This window comes from Corvus moneduloides, chromosome 3 (genome assembly GCF_009650955.1).
Source record: "Corvus moneduloides isolate bCorMon1 chromosome 3, bCorMon1.pri, whole genome shotgun sequence".
NCBI classification, from domain to species: Eukaryota; Metazoa; Chordata; class Aves; order Passeriformes; family Corvidae; genus Corvus; species Corvus moneduloides.
The window spans coordinates 122009294-122029894 of NC_045478.1; the positions used below are offsets into that span (position 1 = coordinate 122009294).

The 20601-nt window shown below is 57.5% G+C and overlaps 1 protein-coding gene and 2 long non-coding RNA genes across 10 annotated transcripts in view; all 3 read left to right on the forward strand.

The window, feature by feature from the left end:
* The window catches only part of RIN2 (Ras and Rab interactor 2), a 63229-nt gene extending 61429 nt beyond the window's left edge, over positions 1 to 1800 (forward strand). For all 7 annotated transcript variants that reach the window (XM_032104376.1, XM_032104375.1, XM_032104380.1 and 4 more), the window contains one exon: positions 1344 to 1800. In XM_032104376.1, the coding sequence (XP_031960267.1) occupies positions 1344 to 1661 (318 nt within the window). In that variant the 3' untranslated portion in view covers positions 1662 to 1800. The remainder of the gene's footprint in view (positions 1 to 1343) is intronic.
* Positions 1801 to 7734: 5934 nt separating this feature from the next.
* Positions 7735 to 9967, forward strand: LOC116441948. The gene is made up of 2 exons (XR_004239298.1): positions 7735 to 8011; positions 9505 to 9967. It is a non-coding gene; the product is annotated as an uncharacterized LOC116441948 (long non-coding RNA).
* Positions 9968 to 14225: 4258 nt separating this feature from the next.
* On the forward strand, positions 14226 to 19094 carry LOC116441947. 2 transcript variants are annotated; one of them, XR_004239296.1, is made up of 3 exons: positions 14226 to 14348; positions 15249 to 15756; positions 17153 to 19094. It is a non-coding gene; the product is annotated as an uncharacterized LOC116441947 (long non-coding RNA). The 2 variants fall into 2 exon arrangements; XR_004239297.1 differs by lacking the exon at positions 14226 to 14348 and adding an exon at positions 14994 to 15130.
* The last annotated feature ends 1507 nt before the right edge of the window (positions 19095 to 20601 follow it).

Here is a 20601-nt window from a genome sequence, read left to right on the forward strand (position 1 = left end):
TGGATGCAGGAAGGTGCAGGGGGGCAGGGAAGAAGAGCTGTCACTGAGTGTGTCCCGTGCTTCTCCTGCTGTTGCCTCTTTCAAAAAAACCTCGAATCAGTAGATCCCACCACTCCCAGGACGTGCTTGGCACAAATGCAAGCATTTTGCTGTCTGCTCAGAATGCCAGTTCTCTCTCTTCTCTCTCTGAGTCTTGCGGTCCTGAAATGGAGCACCTTCCCTAGAGCCAGCATGGAACACACCTGTAGCTCCAGTCGTCTTTGTCCCAGGGAAGCAGGGTGTGGTCATGGCATTTCTGTGCTGCAGTCTCACAGCCTTGCCAGCTTTTGGGCCCTGGAGGCTCTTTCCACCTTCCCCACATGGAAGGAAAAGCAAAAACCCCTGTATTTTGATGATGATTAAATACAGCTTTCTGATACTGTGGAAATAGTTTTGATACTTAGACTATGAGTTACGGGCATTTGTAAAAAACTTCAGCCTTTCCTTCCAGCAATCCCATCCATCAAAAAGCATGTGCATTTCAAAACAGGTCTTAAAAATTAAAACTAGTGTGTTCTGCCTTTTCTAGGAATGTTTTTTTCCTACAAGTTCTTCAAACCAGGTAACAAAAATGGATTAGTACTAATCAGTCGGGTTCAGTCCAGATTTTTAAAATCCTGTTGCAGAGCTTCAGTGTTTCAGTCTGCCTGGTATCAAGAAATACTTTATTAGACAAGAGAACTCTTTGGAACTTCAGTCAGTGGAACGTTCTTCTCAGTCATAGCTTCTAACAGCTTGTTTCTGTGAAATGTGAACTTCTACCATTGGGATTTAACATGCTTAGTTTATTCAGCAGATGAACCGTATGTAGGTACCAGCTCAGTCAATAAACAGCTCTTTTTCACTGTAATTTTTCCACCTCCTTGAATCTTACTGCAGTTTAGTATTTTAATTCCAGCTATTTTTTCTTTTAAAACAAGCGAACAAACGAACGGAAAGCAGGCGAAACTGCATTTCCCTGTGGGGCATAGTTAGAATGTATCCGTGTTAACAGAGTTGGGGGTGTGTGTCAGTTTCTACAGGAGAAAAGATCCAGCTTTTGCCTCAAGATCACACGGATTTACTCGAATGATGCACAGTAAATTTTCTTTCTGCAACCCTCTAAAAAAAGTGAAATGCTGTCCTGTGAAGCTGGGTTAGGCCAGGCTTAGACACCAGGCTGCAGCTCGCGGGCTGGCTGTAATGTACAGGAATCACCAGGGTGTGCTTCACAGCTGGAGCAGGGAGAGGCTTGCTTTTTGTTGCTGACTTTTCAGAGGATGAGGGTTTTTTGAGTTCCTGATGTCTGCTTTCTTGCTCCACAGAACTACCTTCGTGTTGCATTCCAGGAAGTTACCAGTGGCTGTACGGGAAAGACTTTGCTAGTAAGGCCGTATATCACTACCGAAGACGTATGTCAGCTTTGTGCTGAGAAGTTTAAAGTGGCAAATCCAGAAGAATACAGCCTGTTTCTTTTTGTTGATGACACCTGGCAACAACTGACAGAGGATACGTACCCTCAGAAGATCAAGGCGGAGTTGCACAGCCGTCCGCAGCCCCAGGTCTTTCACTTTGTCTACAAGCGCATTAACAGTGACCTATACGGGGCCATCTTCCAGAACAGCAACGACTCAGCTTCTTAAAACCAGCAACTTGTCATTTTAATGTCTGTTCCTTGTTAATTGTTACAAACATCTTCCTTGGCTACCTTCCTTAGGAGCTAAAACATGTCTTAAACCATAAGTGCCTGGTAAAACACGCGCTGACCTTTCTGGCAATGCTTACAAAGCTCAGGCACACTGTGCACGTGACCTGCTATGCAGAATATTCCACCAGCATGTCTGAGGAGACAGCCCACGAGGCTGCATTTCTTGTACCACGGGCTCCTTTGCAGCATGTGGCCTCTCAGAGGTCTTTGCTGTAGTGTGCCAAAACCGATTTCCTTACACTCGGCGTTTCCACAGACGTCACTCTGATTTGAATCTGTGTGCAAGACGAGCATTTCTGTGAACTGGCCGGGGTGAGCTCAGTTCTGCCAGCAGGAGTTTGACAAGGCTGTCCGATGCAGGGCATCAGTTCACTCAGCATTACCTGGATGATTGCATCCTTTTCTAATTTTTTTTGATTACAGAAAATCATCATGTTTATATATATATATAAAATAGATATTTTATAGCAGTTGCAGGTAAACTGTCAGGGTTGGTTTTGGAAATATTTTTTTAACTATAAAGTATTCTATAATTATGCATGTGATTTTTAACAATATACAAGAATAAATCTCTTGCTGGTTTTAGAGTATTGCCTTAAAAGTCTGTGTGGTTTCTCTTCTTTCCCTCTTCCAGGAGAGTTCTTAGGAAACTTCTGTTATCTGTAAGAAGGTTGTAATATCAGAACTACTGATTTCAGTGCCTTTATCTGAACTTGATGTATTGTTATCTGTATTATTGCTTATGTGCATTGTTTTAGACAGAACCAGCAGGCTGGAAGAGCAAATTGAAGGAAAAAGTTGTAGAGAAGGGGCCGAGAAAGGATGTAGAGAACCTGATTTAGGATTGAAATCCATCAGTCTGCTGCTTCAGGCTCCTGGCAGGAGGTGGTGAAGGAGGTCGGTAAGGAAGTTCCACGTAAGCAGCAGTGTAGGTTTGCAGAGGGGTTTGGCAGCACCTATCCCATGGACTATTTGTGTCAGCAGAGGATTAAAGATGCCAGGAATGTGAAGGAGAGCACTGTTCTGTACAGTTTGTATCCAGCATCCAGGTGTTTCTTGGCCTGCAGAAGGTGCTGCAGCATTTCATGGCACTGCGTCCCTCGGTGGCGAGAGGGAAAAGCGAGTCCTGCGTGTGCCGAGACCGGCCGGTGTTGAACGCACGGGTTCCGTGGGTTTGTCCCAGGCAGACGAGGGCGTGGGGGACCCTCTGCACCCCAGCCAGGGCAGGCAGGGCCGGGGGGGTTCTCCCCGGCCCACTGGGAGCGGTGTGACACGAGGCAGGTGCCTGCAAAGGGGCGTTGTACTCACGGGGATGGGCCCATGGTGTCGGTTTGCTGTGTACCTGAGACCCCTGGCACGGGTCTGTGTCTCACTTTGTAAAGGGTGAGTGTTGCACAGAACCATACGCTGTGATACTGGGTGTTAATTCGGGATGTTGTGTGCTGTGGGTTTTGGGGGATGCTTTTTGTTTTGAATGGTTCACACAGGAAAGTTGCATGTATGGGTGGCTCTGATCTGCTGGGTTTTGTGCTGCTTGTCCCACTACAAGCTGTGAGCAAAGGAGGGACGTGGCAGCTCTCTCACCAAGCTGGCATCCTTGGCCTGAGCAGTCATGGAAGCAGCTGGCAGGCTTCTTGCCTGCTGAACCACTTCTTGTATCATTAAGGCTGACATCCAGGGCTAAAGAAAATTCATCCCTTTTCATACAACAGCGGAGCTGACAGGAGAGGGAAGCACTGGGGCAGAGTACGGAGAAACTCGGAATTTCAGGTGTGACAACAGAAAGCTCAGGGTGCAAAAAGGGGGGTTTTGTGTGCCCAAATTGCCTCGAGACGGCTTTGCTGTCTGTTCTCTGCAGTTGTGCCTTCTGAACACGAGAGCATTTCACTCGTGGTGCTGTGCCCAGCAGTTCTCACAGTGCCGGGAAACAGATGATGCTGAAAATTGAAGGAATTTGGACACGTAAAAACGAGCTGTTCGCTCTTCTCCGGTGCGAGGGGTTTGATGTTGGTTGGCAGTAAAGTTTCCTGGTTGTCTTCTACTCCTCTTGCTCAAAGTCAGTGTAGGATTTCCAAAGAACCTGCAACAGAGAAACCTCTCATGGTGTTTGTTCCGGGCCCACGGAGACCCCGGGAGGGGAAGAGAAGGGGCGAAGGTGGAATTTCCCTGAGAGAAGGTTCGGAGATCGGGGTGCGTTCACTGGCGCCACGGGCTGGGATTGGGGCTGAGCGGCGCCGAACCCGGTGCGCATCATCCCCTCGGCTTTCCCCTCCTGTTTCAGCAGGGGCTTCATGGCCCTGCCCGGAGACAGATGTTAATTAGTGAGTGCCGGGCCCAGCCGTGACAGCAGCAGCTTCTGTGCGAGCCGCTGCTTTACTGGCAGGTTCGTCAGCCACCCTCTCTAATTAAAGTCCTGGCGTTTGTTCCTGATTTTCTTTCACCCTTCCATCCAGCTTTGCACCTCTTTTCTTCTCTCTGTCCAGTGTGTCTTTTGTGTTGCTTTCCTGTCCTGTGTGCTCCCCATGCCATTCCCTTTCACTGCTTCACTCTCTCTTGTTTTTCTTTTAAGAAATAAATACTCAATCTTTATTTAATAAACACCGCAGAGAGGAGAGGGGGGAGAAATGTTCCCCGACAGCTGTGAAGTTGAAGCAGACAGCAGAGTTCCGTGATAGGGATGTCCTGGTGTTCTTTTAAGAAATCCATACTGACCTTTATTTAATAAATTCTGCTCAATCCCTCTCCCTGTTCTGTCTCTCTCTGTCTCCCTCGCCGCCCGCATCTTTCTCTTTCCTTCTTTCTTGCTCTCCTTTTTCCATTGTGCTACAGCGTGACTGTATTTCTTTGTCCCTCTCGCTGTCCTTTTGCCTGTCCCTGTCTGCATCGGCGCTCGCTCCCTCTCCCTCACGGTATCCTTCTCTTGGGAGCCCCTGTCCTGCTGCCCATCCCTCTCTTTGCCCATCCCTCTGCTGCGCCTTGCCCGTCTTCCCCGCACGCCCCCGTGCCGCGCTCATTTCCTCCCTCCGTCCTTGTTTCCCTCTCTGTCTCTGTATTATCCCTCTGTCTTTGCTGTGTGTTTACCGCTCCGTCTTTCTCTGTCCTTCTCCATGCCTCACTGCTGTTCCTTTTTATTCTCGGGGGATCCGTCGTGCTCCCTGTGCCGTTGTTTCTCACGGGATCCTTCTGTCCCGTCCCCTGCCGCTGTTCTTTTTTAATCCCTCTCTGTCGTGCTGCCCATCGCAGGCGGTGTTTTTTTTCAGTTTCGTCCTGCAGCCTGCTCTTCCTTTTCCTCCTGTGTCCCCTCTGCTCCCGCTCCCTCTTTCTGCCTCTCCTGGTCTCTCCCCCGTGCTCCCACCGCAGCGCTCGATGTGTCCGTGAGCGCAGGTTGGGATCCCGGAGCCGCGGCCTCGCGGGGACAGCAGCGGCGGGGTAGGGAAGGGATGGGACAGCTCCTGCCCCTGCCCCGAGCGCAGGAGCGGAGCGGAGCCTGAGCGGGAGCCGCGGCGGCGTCGTGGGGCGCGCTGCCCCCGTGCCAGCCCGGGACAGCGGAGCTGGGGAGGAGCTCCGAGCCTTCTGGGGGCTGCCCCCCTTGGCTGTGCCTGCCGAGCCCCTTTCTGGGGGATGTTTGCATGGAAATGGCTTTATTAATGTGCCGTGCTGCCGTCCAGGGCAGTTTGTCTCGTTTTGTGCATTCTTTGGGGGTGAGGAAAAAAGGCTGGGGGAGGGGGTGGAGACTCGGGGGCTCTGAATGTCACTTGGGGCCCCCCAATGTCGCAGGGAGAGCCACGATGCAGTGGAGGAGCAGGTGAGTGGGGAATCAGGGGGGCCAGTGCTGGCTGTCCTCCCCCAGAGGGGCCCAAAACTGCCAGAAAATCCACGGGGAGGGATGTGTGTATGACAGTGTGGAATCCCCAAACCTGTTAAGTTCTTCATTTTTACATCTCTAGGCAAATGCTACTGATTTAGATGTAAATTCATTTTGAAATGCGCCAGCCCTCTCTCTCTACTCTGTCGCATACAGGAATATAAGAAGCTGGGAATAGAGATCAGCAAGTTTTGAGAATAACGAGCCGGCGTTTTTCTCCAGGAAGGAAAGAAGCAAGTGCCTGGCCCTAGGAGCCGAGACGCTCGGGCTGCAGGAGCTGCAGAGCGCCCAGAGCCGGCTTTTCCCTCTGCTGTCCCTGCCCCCGGGCTGAGCTGGGCGGCGCTGCTGCCGCCCGGTGCCGGCTGAGGCGAGAGGGCGGCGGCCTCGGTGGCTGCCGAGCGTGGCAAGGGCAAGGAGCGGGAGCGAGCGGGGCTGGGTCTGTCAGCGGAGGGGAGGGGCGAAGGGCGGTTCGGAGCGCCGAGGGACACGGCCGTGCGTGAGCGGGGCCAGAGCGGTGAAGAGGAGTGGGCGCCGTGCGGGGCGGCGACCGCGAGGAATGACAGGGCGGGGGGCGGCCCGGCGGGGCCGGTTTTGCCGGGCAGCAGAGGCGCGGTCGCAGCGCGACCCGGGCGGGGAGCACCGGGCGGGCACGGTCGGAATCGAGCCGCCCGCGTGCCGCTCTCAAGGGGGCGGCTCGGAAAGGAAGGCGCAGTTCGGCACTCTCGGGACGGCGTTAAGTGACCTTGCAGAGGGTGGTTTACACTTCCGCCACACTCAAGATGGCGGACGCACTAGGCCCCTTTGAGAGGTGTCCCTGCCGATGCCTGCCGCCGGTCGCGGAGCAGTCGCCCGCCGCCGGTGCCGCTGACCCCACCAGCCGTGTCCTCGCTCCGGGAAGCACCGCGGAAAATCGCGCGGAAAGCGCGGGGCCGGCGTCGGAGTCCGGGCCGGATTCAGGCAGCCGAATAGACGCCCTTGTGAGGGGCGGCGGGGGCCCTTAAGTGTACCACACTAAAGATGGCGGCTCGACCGGAAGTGGCTTCTGCCAGCACCCAAGATGGCGGCGAAGGGCGGAAGTTTCGTCGCAGCCACACTAAAGATGGCGGTCGTGTGCACTGTTTTCTGACCTTCTCAATATGGCGGCAGGGAAGCCCCAAGGCTGCGTCTATTCGGCTGCCTGAACGCGACGCCGACGCCGACGCCAGCCCAGCGCTTGCACGCAATTTTCTGAGGCGTTTCCCGCTATGCGGACACCGACTGTGGGGTCAGCGGCGCCTGGGGCAGGCGGGAGCATTCAGGCAGCCAAATAGACGGAGCGGGGTCCTTCCGGCCGCCATCTTGAGAAGGTCGAATAGCCACTGACGCAATCGCCACATTGGTGCGGTCCCGGTGACTTCCGCCCTTCTTCGCCGGGAGCGGCAATGGCGGAGAGCCCGGCGAGCAGCGCGGCCGGGCCGGGGGCACCGGCGCGGGTGCTCCGGGCTCGGAGGTGAGCGGGGAACGGGGACAGCCCCGAGCGGACGGTGGGGGCCGCGGGGGATCGGTATTCCGGCCCAGGGATGGCTGCCCCGGCCCAGGGATGGGTGTCCAGGCACAGGGATGGGTTCCTGGACTATCTAATAATATTATGTAACGATCGTACAAGGAGATCTATCTAAAAAAATCCTCCATGGTCATCCTTCTCCCAGCCCCTCTGTGTTTTCAGGATCTTGGGGGAAGAGTTTGGGTCTGGACAAGGCTCTCGGGCACAGGGTGGGATTCTTGGGGTGCAGGGCCAGGATTTGGACTCGATGCTCCCTGCGGGTCCCTTCCAGCCCAGGAAATGCTGCGATCCTGTGCCTCTGAGGGTGAAATAAAGGGCACCGGTGGGGTTTGTGCCCGCTGTGTTCACGGCCCCGCCGGCTCAGGGCGGGTTCAAGGCGCAGCTGCCCCGAGCCAGCGGGACCGGCCGGGGCTGCTCGCTCCCGGTGCTGCCGCCTTGTGGGGAGAGCCCGGCACTGCAGCCCGCACAGGCGCTGGACCACGGGATCGGCGTGGAACAGCAGCGCAGGGGGAGTGCTGAGGCAGCGCAGGGAATGCTGCGGTCCCAGGGAATGCTGCGGTCCCAGGGAAGGCTGAGGCGTCCCCTGCCCGGGGCACTCGGCAGCAAATCCCTGATGTTGAGCAGCAAAAGGAAAGTTCTGGGTTAGTGGGAGGAGGTTTCTGGAGTGGAGCTGGGACAGGTGCTGATCCACGCATGGAATCACGGGGTGGTTTGGCTTGGAAGGGACCACACCAAGATCATTTACACTCTGTTTGTTGTCTGGTTCCACAGCAAAGAACATCCAGAACTGCCACCTCACCCTCACGGACAGCAGGAATGTCTTCCATAGCTCTTGTTTCGGAATGGGAATGGCTGTTGGGAGCTCTGGCAGGACCAGGTAAGAAGAGAAATGGGATCATTCTGGCTGCTGCTGGAGGTGGTTTTCTGCTTTCAGGCTGTTCTTCTGATTGATCCTTTCACAGCAGTGTTCTAGGGCAAATTTGAGGGTAATTCCAGGAATTTCAAACCAGATAAAAACTGGTGGGGCAAAAAATGTGAACCTGATCCATTTCTGGTAATTCCAAGCTTCTCCCACAGCACTGTTCCAGGGGAAAGCTGATGAAAGGATAAAGATGCAGAGGAACAAGTGCTGTAAACCCCCCAGGCTCTCTGACAGAGCAAACCTTCCAGTAATGCCAGTACATTGCTCTGAGAGACTCTGGGATCACAAGGTTTTCCAGGAAAGCAAAACAAAGACAGAGATGAGGGAATAAGCATCCAGTTAAGAATGGTTTGGTGGGTGTAGGAATGATTCTTATATGTTTGATGCTTCCCTTTTTATTCCTGAATAATTTTAAAATGATTCCTTGAATAAATCATCTAAATTTGGGAATTTAAATTTGAGAGGGAACAGTGCAACATTAATACAGGCAGAGATCATGGAATGGTGGAATGGTTTGTGTTGAAAGCCCCATCTCTGAGCCTGTTCTGGGCAGGCTCCTGCCCATCGGCCACTCCTTGCAGGTGGACATGGAAGTGATGGAGGCGTTCAGGGAACGCTGATTGTTTTTCCCTGCCTCTGGCAGTCAGGTCATTACAAAGATTAATTGACCTCTTCCAGTGGGGAGACATTTAAACAAGAGGTGCCAAAAGAATTGGAGCTTCTGCACGATGAAATCTGCAAGTATCCAACTTAAGATCCCCCCTGGATCGTCACCGGTCCGACTCCCACAGACTGGTCACCTTGGCCAGGAGTGTCCAATCCTGCTGTCAGTGCATTGGGCCGGGGTCTCATTTTCATTTCATGTAAAGACCCTCTGGGTGCCCCCCAGTCACTGGAAAGACCGGACTGGGCTCCCAGGACAGTAATTCCAGGTGTTCTCTTCATGGGAATAGCACAGGAGCCTTCCCCTTGGCCAGAGGAGCAGCCAGTGCCTCCCTCAGTCCACAAATCCCCAGGACAGAACACAGAGAAAGCAACAGGAATATGGAAATCCCCCACAGTGGGAGATTCTGGTGCTCTGGATTAGATTTTGGATTTATAACGTTAAAGGGAGGGGTTTCAAAGACTGAAATACTATGTTTTATGACTTAAACATTTTCTTAAAAGACTTTTGAAACTGTACTACAAAAGCTGCAGAAGACTCCCACACCCTGAATGGGGGGGCCCTGAGGCCTGACACTGCTCGCTGATGAAGATAAGATCAAGTAACAACTCAGGGCTGGGGATATTCATGGAGCTCAGGCTTAACACCTCCAAGATGAGGAGCACGGCCCCAGGGCTATCAGCTGCCCGGGCTCGCACCAAGGGGTGGAGGGAGGAGAGGCTTTGGGTACCTTGGAAAAGCCGGTGGTCACAGACGCAGTGACTGCCCATCCTCCACTGTGCAGAGCCCAGCTGCGGGGTCCTCACCGGGGGGAGGAAGCTCATCCACAGCAGAAGGGGTGACATGGCCCAGCACAGGGGCCCCCAGACCCTGCAGCAGAGCACCAGAGATGATGCAACAGACCCTCAGTGTTGCAAGGGACAGTGTCAAGCCGGCCCCTGCAAGAGAGGCACGTGGGCGTTCCCGCCTGGCCCAAAGTGTGCATTAACCCACGGAATTCTGCACCCTTCGGCTGTGGCAGCATGTGGCGGCGTGGCCACGGCGCCCACGGGGGACCCTCACCACCGGCAGAGCGGATGGAGGGGAGCAACGAGACGTCGTTGGCACCCTCAGATGGGTGATGGGCTTCCATCCAACCCCTCTCCCTGTTCCCCCACGCACCCTTCTGTTTTCTATTTCTTTCTCTCTCTTCCCTTCTCTTTGCCTCTCTACTATTAAATAAAATACATCCATTTTTTTGGCAACAACATCTAGCCTCGTTTGGTTTTAATCTCGTTTCTGGGGATATTTTGAACCTTCTAAGTTCTTTCTGGTTTATGCACAGAGACTGAGCTTGCTTTGCTTTTCTGGGTTTAAACCGGATCGTAACAGGGCGGGTGTGGAGGGGTTTTTCTCCCTCTCCTGTTCATTAGTGTTACCACTGCTCTTGTTGCTCTCACTATGTGTTGTCATTAATCTCAAATGATTGTATTTGGTTTCCATTCTTAAACTGTTCTGAGCTGGAATTTTGTCTCTGGTCTCTTCCCCATCCCACGGGGGGTGAGGGAGCGGCTGCTGGTGCCCAGCTGGGGTCCAGCCATGGCCCCGGGCACTTCTGGGGGCTCCGAACCCGAGGGACAGGAGCGGTTTTGGGCTCACAAAAAGAGACCCAGTGCTGCGTTTCAGGGGCTCAAAAGCAGGCGCAGAGCTTAAAAGCAGAGACTGAATCCTGCATTGTGGAGTCCTATTACCGCAGGCCGAGGCCCTAGGGTATATCACTGTGTCCCGCAGCCGTAGGGAGGAGGAGGAGGAGAGAAGATCCAGCAGGCAGGAATTGTGCAGCAAGATTGATTAATTATTTTACCAACTCTTTTATAGACTTCTTTCTTCACAGTCTAATTGGACAAAGGATCAGCCTCCCCTTGGGGGTGATTGGCTAAAATCCTAAAACATCCATTGTCAAAATATTTTTCTACTGTACCATAAAGAAGACTTTTCAAGGTTGCAGGTGGCTTGGTTGTTTACATAATTCTGCTACCTCTTCTGTGAGAGAGAAAAGTCTCAGAAAATAGCAAGAAAATCCTTGCTAGCAGCATTTCTCGATCTACAGAGTCCTGAGCGCAGGCTCCTATGGCCAGAGTTGGGACTCAGAAACAGTGACTAAATCCTGTTTTCAGGGCTTGAGGAAGAGAGCGAGGCCTGTGTGTTTGGGCTCACAAAGAGAAACGGAAGTGCTGCGTTTTGCTGGCCCTGAATTAAAGCCCAAGTGCCGTGTTTTGATGCTCAAAGTGGGCTCTTCGGGCCAGGGCGAGTCTGTGTCTCTGGGCTCCGAGTCCTGCCTCAGGCACAGCCCGAAGCCGGGCTCGCCGGCCCCACGCAGAGCTCGGGAGCAGCGACTCAGCGCCGCGTCCGGGGCTGGCGGCAGAGCCCGGGGCCGCGTCGTGGGGCCCAAGGCGGGCTCCGGGAGGGGCTCAGGGCTGAGAGCGGAGCCCGGCCCGGCGCGTCGGGCCCGGCTCGGGATCCCGGGGCTGCCCGGGCGCCGGCACAGCCCCGGCTCCCCGCGGAGAGCCGGCCGGAGCAGGAGCGGCAGCGCCGGGCTCGGCCCCAGCGCCCGTCCCGGAGCGGCTCCTCCCGGTGCCGATCCCAGCCCCGATCCCGCCGGGGGAGAGGCGGCACCGCCCGGGACCCGCAGCGGCCGCCGGCAGGACCGGGACCCGCGGCCCCGGTGCGGCCCCGGTGCCGCCCCGGTGCGGCCCCGGTGCCGCCCCGGTGCGCGGGGCGGGTCCGGCCCGGGAGAGAGGGGCGGGGCCCCGAGCGATGGAGCCGCCCCCGTGCCGGGCAGGGCGGGCCCCGGGGCCGGGCGGGGCCGGGGCTCTGGGGCGGTCCCGGGCGGGGCCGAGCGGGGCCGAGGGCGCGGCTTCAGGGGCGGCCCCGGGCCCGGCTCAGGTGCGCGGGGCGGGGTCCGCACAGGTGCGCGGGGTCCCAGGGCGGCTGCGCAGGGCGGGGCCGAGGTGATTTAAGCCCCCGAAATCGCCCCCGCCGCCATTTGCTCCCTCAGAGCTCGGGGAGGCTGCGGCCGGGTCGGGCTCCCCCTCTTTCTTCCCCCTCTTTCTTCCCCCTCTTTCTCCTGCCCTTATCCTCCTCCTTCTTCCCCCGCTTATCACCTCTTTCCTACCCCCCCAGTTTCTTTCTCTCTCCCCCACACCCTCCCTGTCTCTCCCAGCCCCCCGCCTGCCCTCTCCCCAGCGCCCCCCACCCTCTCTCCCTGCTCCCCTGTGCATCCCCGACCCCCCCACCCCTCCTTTCTCCCCTTTCCGTACCCCGCTCCCCAACCCGACTCCCCTCTCTTCCCCCTCCTCTGACCATCATCCCTCCCCCTCACCCGGCCTTTCCCTTCCCCCCTCGTTCTCCCCAAGCCACCCCGACTCCTCTCCCTACCCCATCTCATCCCTCCCCTTTCCCTCTTTCCCCCGCAGCCGCGGGGCTCGGGGCGCCGGAGAATAAAGCCCAGAGGGCCGGAGCCCGGCGCCCCTGCCCTCGCTGGAGCCTCGCACGGGGGACCCGCTCGGCGGGTCCCTCGTGCAGTACAAAAACAGCGCCGGGGCTCCGGCTTTCCACACATCACACTGGGGATCCCCTCCTCAGGAGGGGTTCCCGAGGGGGGTGGTGGGTTTCGGGGAGGGGGGTGTGTTGGGGTAGGGTGGGCCCCCTCCTCAGGAGGGGGTCCCGGGGGGAGTGGGTGGGGTGGGTTTCGGGGAGGGTGGTGGGTTGGGGCGGGCCCCCTCCTGAGGAGGGGGTCCCGGGGGGGGTGGGTGGGGTGGGCCCCCTCCGGAGGAGGGGGTCCCGGGAGGGGGTCAGGGTGGGCCCCCTCCGGAGGAGGGGGTCCGGGGGAGGGGGTGGGGCGGAGGGGGGACTTTCCCCCCCTCCAGTCCCCGCCCCCTCTCCCGGACCCCCTCCTCCGGACGGGGCTCGCCCCGGCCCCCTCCCCGGGACCCCCTCCTCCGGACCGGGGCCCCGGGGGGAGGGAGGGGGGGGCGGGTGGGGTGGGGGGGGCCTGGCGGGGGGGGGGCTGTTGGTTTGGCCTGTGGTCTCTATGTGTGTTCATGGTGCAGAGTGACGTGACCCCCTCTGCTTCCCCCCCACCCCCCCCCCCCCCCCCCCCCCCCCCCCCCCCCCGGGGCCCCGGTCCGGAGGAGGGGGGCCCGGGGTGGGGGCCGGGGCGAGCCCCCGTCCGGAGGAGGGGGTCCGGGAGAGGGGGCGGGGACTGGAGGGGGGGAAAGTCCCCCCTCCGCCCCACCCCCTCCCCCGGACCCCCTCCTCCGGAGGGGGCCCACCCTGACCCCCTCCCGGGACCCCCTCCTCCGGAGGGGGCCCGCCCCACCCCACCCCACCCCCCCAGGACCCCCTCCTCAGGAGGGGGCCCGCCCCAACCCACCACCCTCCCCGAAACCCACCCCACCCACTCCCCCCGGGACCCCCTCCTGAGGAGGGGGCCCACCCTACCCCAACACACCCCCCTCCCTGAAACCCACCCACCCCCCTCGGGAACCCCTCCTGAGGAGGGGATCCCCAGTGTGATGTGTGGAAAGCCGGAGCCCCGGCGCTGTTTTTGTACTGCACGGGGGACCCGCCGAGCGGGTCCGGCCCGTGTGGGGCTCCAGCGAGGGCAGGGGCGCCGGGCTCCGGCCCTCTGGGCTTTATTCTCCGGCGCCCCGAGCCCCGCGGCTGCGGGGGAAAGACGGGACAGAGGACGGGAATAAGGGAGCAGAGGGGGTCAAAGAAGGAGCGCAGGTGGGGGGTTCGGGGTGTGCAGGGAGAGGTGGGGTGGGGGGACAGGAAAGGAGGGGGGGGAGGGGGAGGACGAGGACGGAGCACAGGTGGGGGGGGTCGAGATGCAGAGGGGGAAAGAGGGAAGAGGAACGGGGGCAGGTGGAGGGGCGAGGAAAGGTGGGAGACCGAGGGGGAGGATTGAGGGCAGGTGGGGGGAATTGGGAGGGGAAGGGGAGCAGGGTGAGGGGGCAGGGGGGACCCGGGATGGGGGGGAAGGAACGGCGGAGAAGGGGAGAGAGGGTGGAGGGGTAGGGCAGGGTTGGGGTGTGTAGGGGGACAGGGAGGGGGGATGGGGGGAACCGGGCTGGGGGGGAGGGAGGGGAGGGCTAGGGGGGAGAGGGAGGGGGGGGTAGGGGGGGGAGGGTGTAGGGGGTGGGGGAGGGGAGGCAGAGGGGGGAGAACGGAGAGGGTTAGAAGAAGAGAAACAAACACAAATATAAAGGAAAAGAAATACAGAGACATAGAGATATGGAAATATAGAAATACAGAGCTCGGTCCGGCCACAACCGCTCCCACCGAGCGCCGAGGGAGCAAATGGCGGCGGCGCCGATTCCCGAGGCTTAAATCCCCTCGGCCCCGCCCCGCGCAGCCGCGCTGGGGCCCCGCGCACCTGTGCGGACCCCGCCCTCCACACCTGTGCCGGCCCCGCCCCGCCCCGCCCGCGCCCGTAAATGCCGGCGGATCCGCGCCCGCTCCGCTTTGTGCAGTGAACGCTCATCCTGCTCATCCCGGGCTGCGGCGGGACCGTCGTTCGGGGCGCTGTGCGGAGCCCGGCACCGGGGGCTGCTCCCGGCGCTGCGCCGAGCCCGAGGCGCTGAGGTGGGAACGGGACCCGGGCCCGGGGATTCGGGGCTGGGTCCTGTCGGTGTCTGCTGGGGGTCCCGGGCAGAGCCGCTTGTCTCTCGGCGGGCGGGGTGCGGCTGCCAGGGTCGGAGAACTGAGGTGGGACGGGGGATGGCATTAGGGATCGGGATCGCCGCGGCTGGCAAGAGCCGCTCCGGGATTGGCGCTGGGGCCGAGCCCGGCGCTGCCGCTCCGGCTGCGGCCAGCGCGGGGCTGGGCTCCCGCCGGAGCTCCGGCTACGCTCCCGCTGCGGCCGCGGGGAGCCGGGGCCGTGCCGGTGCCGGGCCCGCCGGGAGGGCGGCGCTTCCCCGCAGCAGCCGCTGGATCGCGCCTGGAAGCGGGCGGGCCGCGGGGACCGCCCGTGCTGGCCCCGGCACCCCCCGAGGCCGCCGCTCCCTCAGCGCCGCCCGCCCTGTGGGGCGCCCCCTGGCGCAACCGGAGCGCCGGCGCTCCCGGCCCGGCCCCGCCCGCAGCCCCCGCGGGGACGCGGAGCTCCCCCAGCCCCGGCGCTGCCGGGGCCGCCGCACCCCCTGCGCACAGCAGCGCCCGCCTCCCCCTGCCCCGGGGCCGCTCCCCCGGGGGCCTCCCGCCCGCCGCGGCCCCGCCCAACGAGCGCGGCTGCAGCGGGACGAGCCGCTCCGGGCCGGCCGCTGGCGCCGAGGCCGCTGCTGCCGCTCCTGCTCTGACTGCGCCCGCTGCGGGACCGGGGCCTCGCCGGGGCTCGCTGCTGCTTGAGCTGCTCATCCCGCAACTGCCGCGTGAGACCTGATGCTCTCCTTCCTCCCCCCCCCCCGCTGCTTTCTCTGGGGCCGGTATGCTCCAATGCAAAAACTGGCTTTAAAAGTCCAGTGAAAAATGTTTCTTCTTTATTTCCAGAGCACAGGACATCCTGAGTGGGAATGGATACACAAGGACCACCAAGTCGAACCCTTATGTGAATGGCTCCTCTGGCGATTGAACCCACACCTGGGCACTCTCAGCACCCTGCTCCAGCCAAGCCAATCTCAGCTCCTGGCAATGTCCTGCCTGGGATAGGAATGCCAAGTGCCAGCAAGGTCATTCCTATGCAAATACAGCTCCTTCTTTTATGCTAACGCTGCTTTCCACACCAGCCCCTGCAATGGCCCCAGGGCAGAGCTCCATGGCCAGCATCTGATCATGCAACAACACAGGTGAGCAGTTGTGTGACAGCACTGAACTCTTCCCATAACCTGATTTCCTGCCCTTTCCAGGATTTACCCAACAGCTGTAAAGGTGCTCGTTCCATGGCCCTTTCCAGGGAGAAATGAGCAAGGCAAGTCCTGAGGGTTCACTTGGTCCACAGCCAAAGCTCTTCTGGAGAGGGTCAGGGCTGCTCCTGCCTGCAGAGGGGCCTTTCCCACAGGTGAGTGTTCACAGCCCAAAATCCCAGGGGTTGCTGAGGCCGGGCCAGCTTTTCCAGCCCAGAGCTGCACAGAGCTCTCAGCGACTCCTGCTCACTGCCAGGAGTGGTCCTTGGTGCTCCTTCTGTGTGTCCCAGCTGGCAGGGAACAGGGGGAAGGAGAAGGCTGGGAGGCCCAGGAAGGGAAGCAGCAGCTCTTGTGCTTTGGATTTACAGAGAGGAGCTGTGCCTGCAGTGTCCTGCCTGTGGCACACAGCGTGCCAAACACACATCCCGGGAACGGGCACTGGGCTGCCCGGGCAGCGCTGGGATGGACATGGATAAAGGGCTGCCCGCGGCCCCTCGGCCAGGGGCTGCTCTGAACAGGCACCCGCAGATGCTTCAGCCCCGACAGACCCCACTGACACCCCAAAAATGCCCCAAGGAACAGCTGGCACTGGGGAATGTCAGCACGGGCTGTTTGCAGAGGGGCTCAGACAGCAATTCCCAGTGCTGACCTCCCACACTCCTGCCAGCTATGTCCCAGCCACCCAAAATGCCTTCCCTTCCAGCCTGAGGCCATCATCCCTCAGCAGCATTAAAGCCAAGGCAAGCTTCCCCCACAGCAATGAAATGCCAAGCAATGCCCTCAGAGATGCCTTCAAATGAAAGGCCAGAGTCAGAGAAATCTGTTTGGATTGAGTTGGGAGTTTTTGGGGAGCCAGCTGGAACTGCACAACTGATGGAAAGCTTTCCCAGGTGGCTCCCACTGCTGGTGCCCTGAAGGCAGGGATGTGCATCCCTTTCCTGAGGGAAAAGAACTTGCAGAGGCCACTCCTGAGGCTCTGGAATGAAATCAGCTCCTGCAGGGAGACAAGTCCTCCCGTGGGCACAGGGGCTGCCTCAGCAGGGGCTGGGAGCGCGTCCGGCCAGCGCCTTCTCCTGCTTTAAAATATCACCTGGAGCCCGGGCTCGGGGGGTGCAGGCAGCTGAATTCCAGGGAACTCTGTCAGGTGCCCCCAGGGACATTGGGGGGGGGCTGGGGGATGAGGGTTACAAACAGCAAATTCTATGGAACATGAAGCTGTCCTTGCCCTGACCCTGCTGAGCCTCCCTGGAAGCTCTGCTGGTTCCTGACACACCTGGTGTTAAATAGGCAGCTCTGCATGGGAATATCCATGCTCCAGGAGGTGCTGGGAGGCTATTCCAGTGGCAATTCAGCAGGGAATTCAGGGCTTGGGGTAGAATTCATCTGCGCACCACCCAGGGAACAATCTTTGTGCTGCCCTGGCAGCCAAAGCCCCTGGGCTGGGCAATTTCAGCAGGCAAACGGATGGAATGATCTAAATGCCAGCATCCCCCAAAGGGACAATGCCATCACCTCCCTTTGCTCCCCAAGTGTCCACTGTGTTCCCCACAGGTGCCCTGGGGATGTCACGGAGGTGCCTTTGCCCACAGTGCCTTTCTCCTGCCCCTCTCCAGCCCGAGGCCTCTTCTCCCTTCCCTGCCAGCTGCTGCCAAAGAAGGAGGACACAGTGAGTGCTGAGTTGACCTCCAAATAGTCCTTCCCTCACCTTGAGATGACCTGAGATTTTACCCCCAAAATGTCCCCATCTGTCTCCTTCTGAGTTCCTCATTTTTTACAAGGAAGCATTCTTTCTCTGCTCTGGAGACTACCACAAGATTTGCCCCCAAAACTTTCCCCACCTGTCCACTACTACCTCTTTCCTCATTTCCACCTCAATCTTTTCATTCTTTGCCCTACAGATGCTTTCAATTTTTACCCCTCTGAACTTCCCTACCTGTCCATAAGTGATTACCTCAGTTTACCCCATCAAGTGCATTCTCTCTGCTACAGATCACCTCAGATTTTACCCCCAAAATTTTCCGTACGTCTCCACCACTGAGTACTTTATTTTTACCTCCAAATACTCATTTTCTACCATGGAGATTCCCTCAAGTTTTACCCCCCAGATTTACCCACCTGTCCACAGCAATTCCCTCAGTTTACCTCAGGATGCTCCTGCTCTCTCCTAGAGATGACCTCACATTTTACCCCCTCAGTTTTCCCTACCTGCCCAGTTCTGATCACCTCCTTTTTACCTCAAAACATGAGTTCTTTCTTCTACAGATGAACTCGGATTTTATTACCAAAATGTCTACTTTGTCCCCTGTACACTGACTAGATTTTAAAACCAAAACCAGGCAGGTTATGTCTGTCTTACCCCCAAAATGTTCATTCTGTCCCCTACAAATTAGCTCAGATTTTTTTCTCAAAACCACTTATGGTTCCTACATAATTACCTCAGGGTTTGCCCCCCACATTCTACCTCATCTTGACTACTGATCACCTCATTGCTTCCTCAATATGTTCATTCTTTGCCCTACAGATCTTCCCAAGTTTTACACCCCAAATTTCCTTGCCTAGCCCCAGTGATTGCCTCAGTTTATGTCAGTGGTCACACTCTCCCTAGAGATTACCTCAAGTTTAACCCCCAAAATTTTCCTTAACTGTCCACAACTTATTACCTCATTTTTACCAAAAAAGATTCATTCTCAACCTTTAGATTCTTTCAAGTTTGACCCCCCAAAATTCCCCTACCTGTCCACTACTGATTCCCTCATTCTTCCTTCAATATTTATTTCCTTTCTACCATGTAGCTTCTATCAAGATTTACCCCCAAAGTTTTCCATCTGTCTACTACTGCTTACCTCATTTTTACCTCAAAATGTTCTTTCTACAGCTTATTTAATATTATTTTTACACAAGTTTCCCTATCTGCCCACAACTGATTCCCTCATGTTACCTCAGTGTGTTCATGCTCTCCCCTAGAGATTAGCTCAGATTTAGCCCCCAAATTTTCCCCACATGCTCAGTACTCATCACCTCCTTTTTCCCTCCAAGTGTTCATTCTCTGCTCTTGAGACTTTGTCAAGTTTGGCCTCCCAAAATTTTCCTTCTTTGTCTACTACTGAGTACCTCATTTTTGCTCCAAAATATTCATTCTGTCCCCTACAGATTACATCAAGTTTTACCCCCCAGTTGTTCCTTCCTGTACAATATTAACTCTTTTCTGCCCCAAAAATGTGCATTCTCTCCCCTAAACATCACCTCAGCTTTTCCCTCAAAAATGCCACCTTGCTCCGCTCGACATCCCCTCCCATTTTCCTACACAAACAATTCTTGTGTCCCCTCTCAGTCACCCCAGGTTTTCAGCTAAAAATGTCTCCTCTGTCCCCTTGAAGTTATCCCAGGTTTTCCCAGTGAGGAGCTGCAAGGAATTCAGGCAGGGCCAATGACACCAGGGAACAGCTGTAAATTCAGAGGCAGAGAGAGAAGATCTACCAGGAAAGGGGAAAGGTTCAGAAAACGTTTCTGCAATTAATTAATTAATAATTATTTCCAGTTCCCCACTGAGAAGAACACAACCTCACAGCTGTTAAGGCCTGACAGTTCCCTGCAGGGAGAGCTCAGCACACGTGCCCAGAGGCAATCCCAGCATCAGAAAGAAAGAAAGAAGCAGCAAAAGGTGATTGCTTCTTTCAAAAGTTATTTCAAGTGCTCACACCCAAACCCACCTTTGCTCTTGATTCTGGCCGGGTGCATGGTGAGCAGTAGGCACAGGTCATGTCATCCATGCTGGTGTGAGTGATGCTTTCTGGGGGAAAGCAGCTGATCTCCAAAGTTCCCTTCCTGCCCTGTGCCTGATCTGCACAGGAGAAAACCTCTTCCAGGAAGGGATTGTGCTCCCTCTAATCCCATTTGCCCAGTCTGTGCCATGGGGATATTGCCAGCCTGGGGCAGCAGAGGCACACGCAGCTCTCAGCACTCTCTGCTCCAAGCACAGCTCTGGGCTCCTTTGCAGACTGCCTCTGCCGTGGGGTTTTCTCCAGGAGAAGCCAAGGAATTGCTCATGGAAGGGTGCAGATTAAGTTATCCCAAAGGGAAGCAAAGAGTAAGTACTCCAGGAAGAGCCCTTGGCATCTGCTGGGCTGAGGTGGGAAGGGGACATTCATTCCCTGCAGGGCCAATACACAACAACCTCCAACCCAAAGCACAGACTGGCAGGTGGGGTCTGACAGCACCACTCTGACAAACCTCCTTGTCATTCTTCCCTGCAGTGACTTTTGCAAGCAAACTCTGAAGCTGACAAGCCCAGAAGCTCCATCCATCCACTCTGGAAGGAAAGGATACTCCCAGGGATGAGGCACATTCCCAGCAAACTCTCCCAACCCAGCCTGGAGGCAGCGCTGGAGCTCGGGTGTGGGGCTGGGAAGGGCTGCCAGGAGCACGCAGCCCCAGGTGGGGTGGCAGCGGCAGCAGCAAATTCCCACAGGCTGATGGCACAACAGAGAGACAAAGGCCAGCAGTGCCCATGGGAGGTGCAGGGTTAATTCTGCTCCCTGCCCTGCCCCATCCCCGCAGGAAATCTCCAAGGGGAGAGAAACTCTCAGGGTGCCCAAAATGCAGCATCTGTCACCCTGATCCCGCTTCAACTCAGCGTGGGGGGCCAAACTCCCCCACAGGTAAACACTGAGCTGACCTGGTCAGTCTCAAACACAGCCCCAGTTCTCACCTCCAGCCTGCTCCTGGGGCTGCTGCCACATTCCTGACAAGGAGCCCCTGTGGACAGGGCTCTCTCTGTGTCTCAGGTGCTGGGCACTGCAGGGACCAGGGCAGCCCCCTCTGGGGACAATTGGGGATTCATCCCACACTACAGGCAGGACCAGGGGCCCTCCAGTACAGGCTGGTGGGGCCAGAGCCCATTGGGTTTGGCTGCTCAAACACCAAAGCTTTTGGCAAAGATGGGACAAGTTAAGTGGGTTTTCCTGTCCTGAGAGAGAGAAGAAATTGTTGAAATTAAGCAT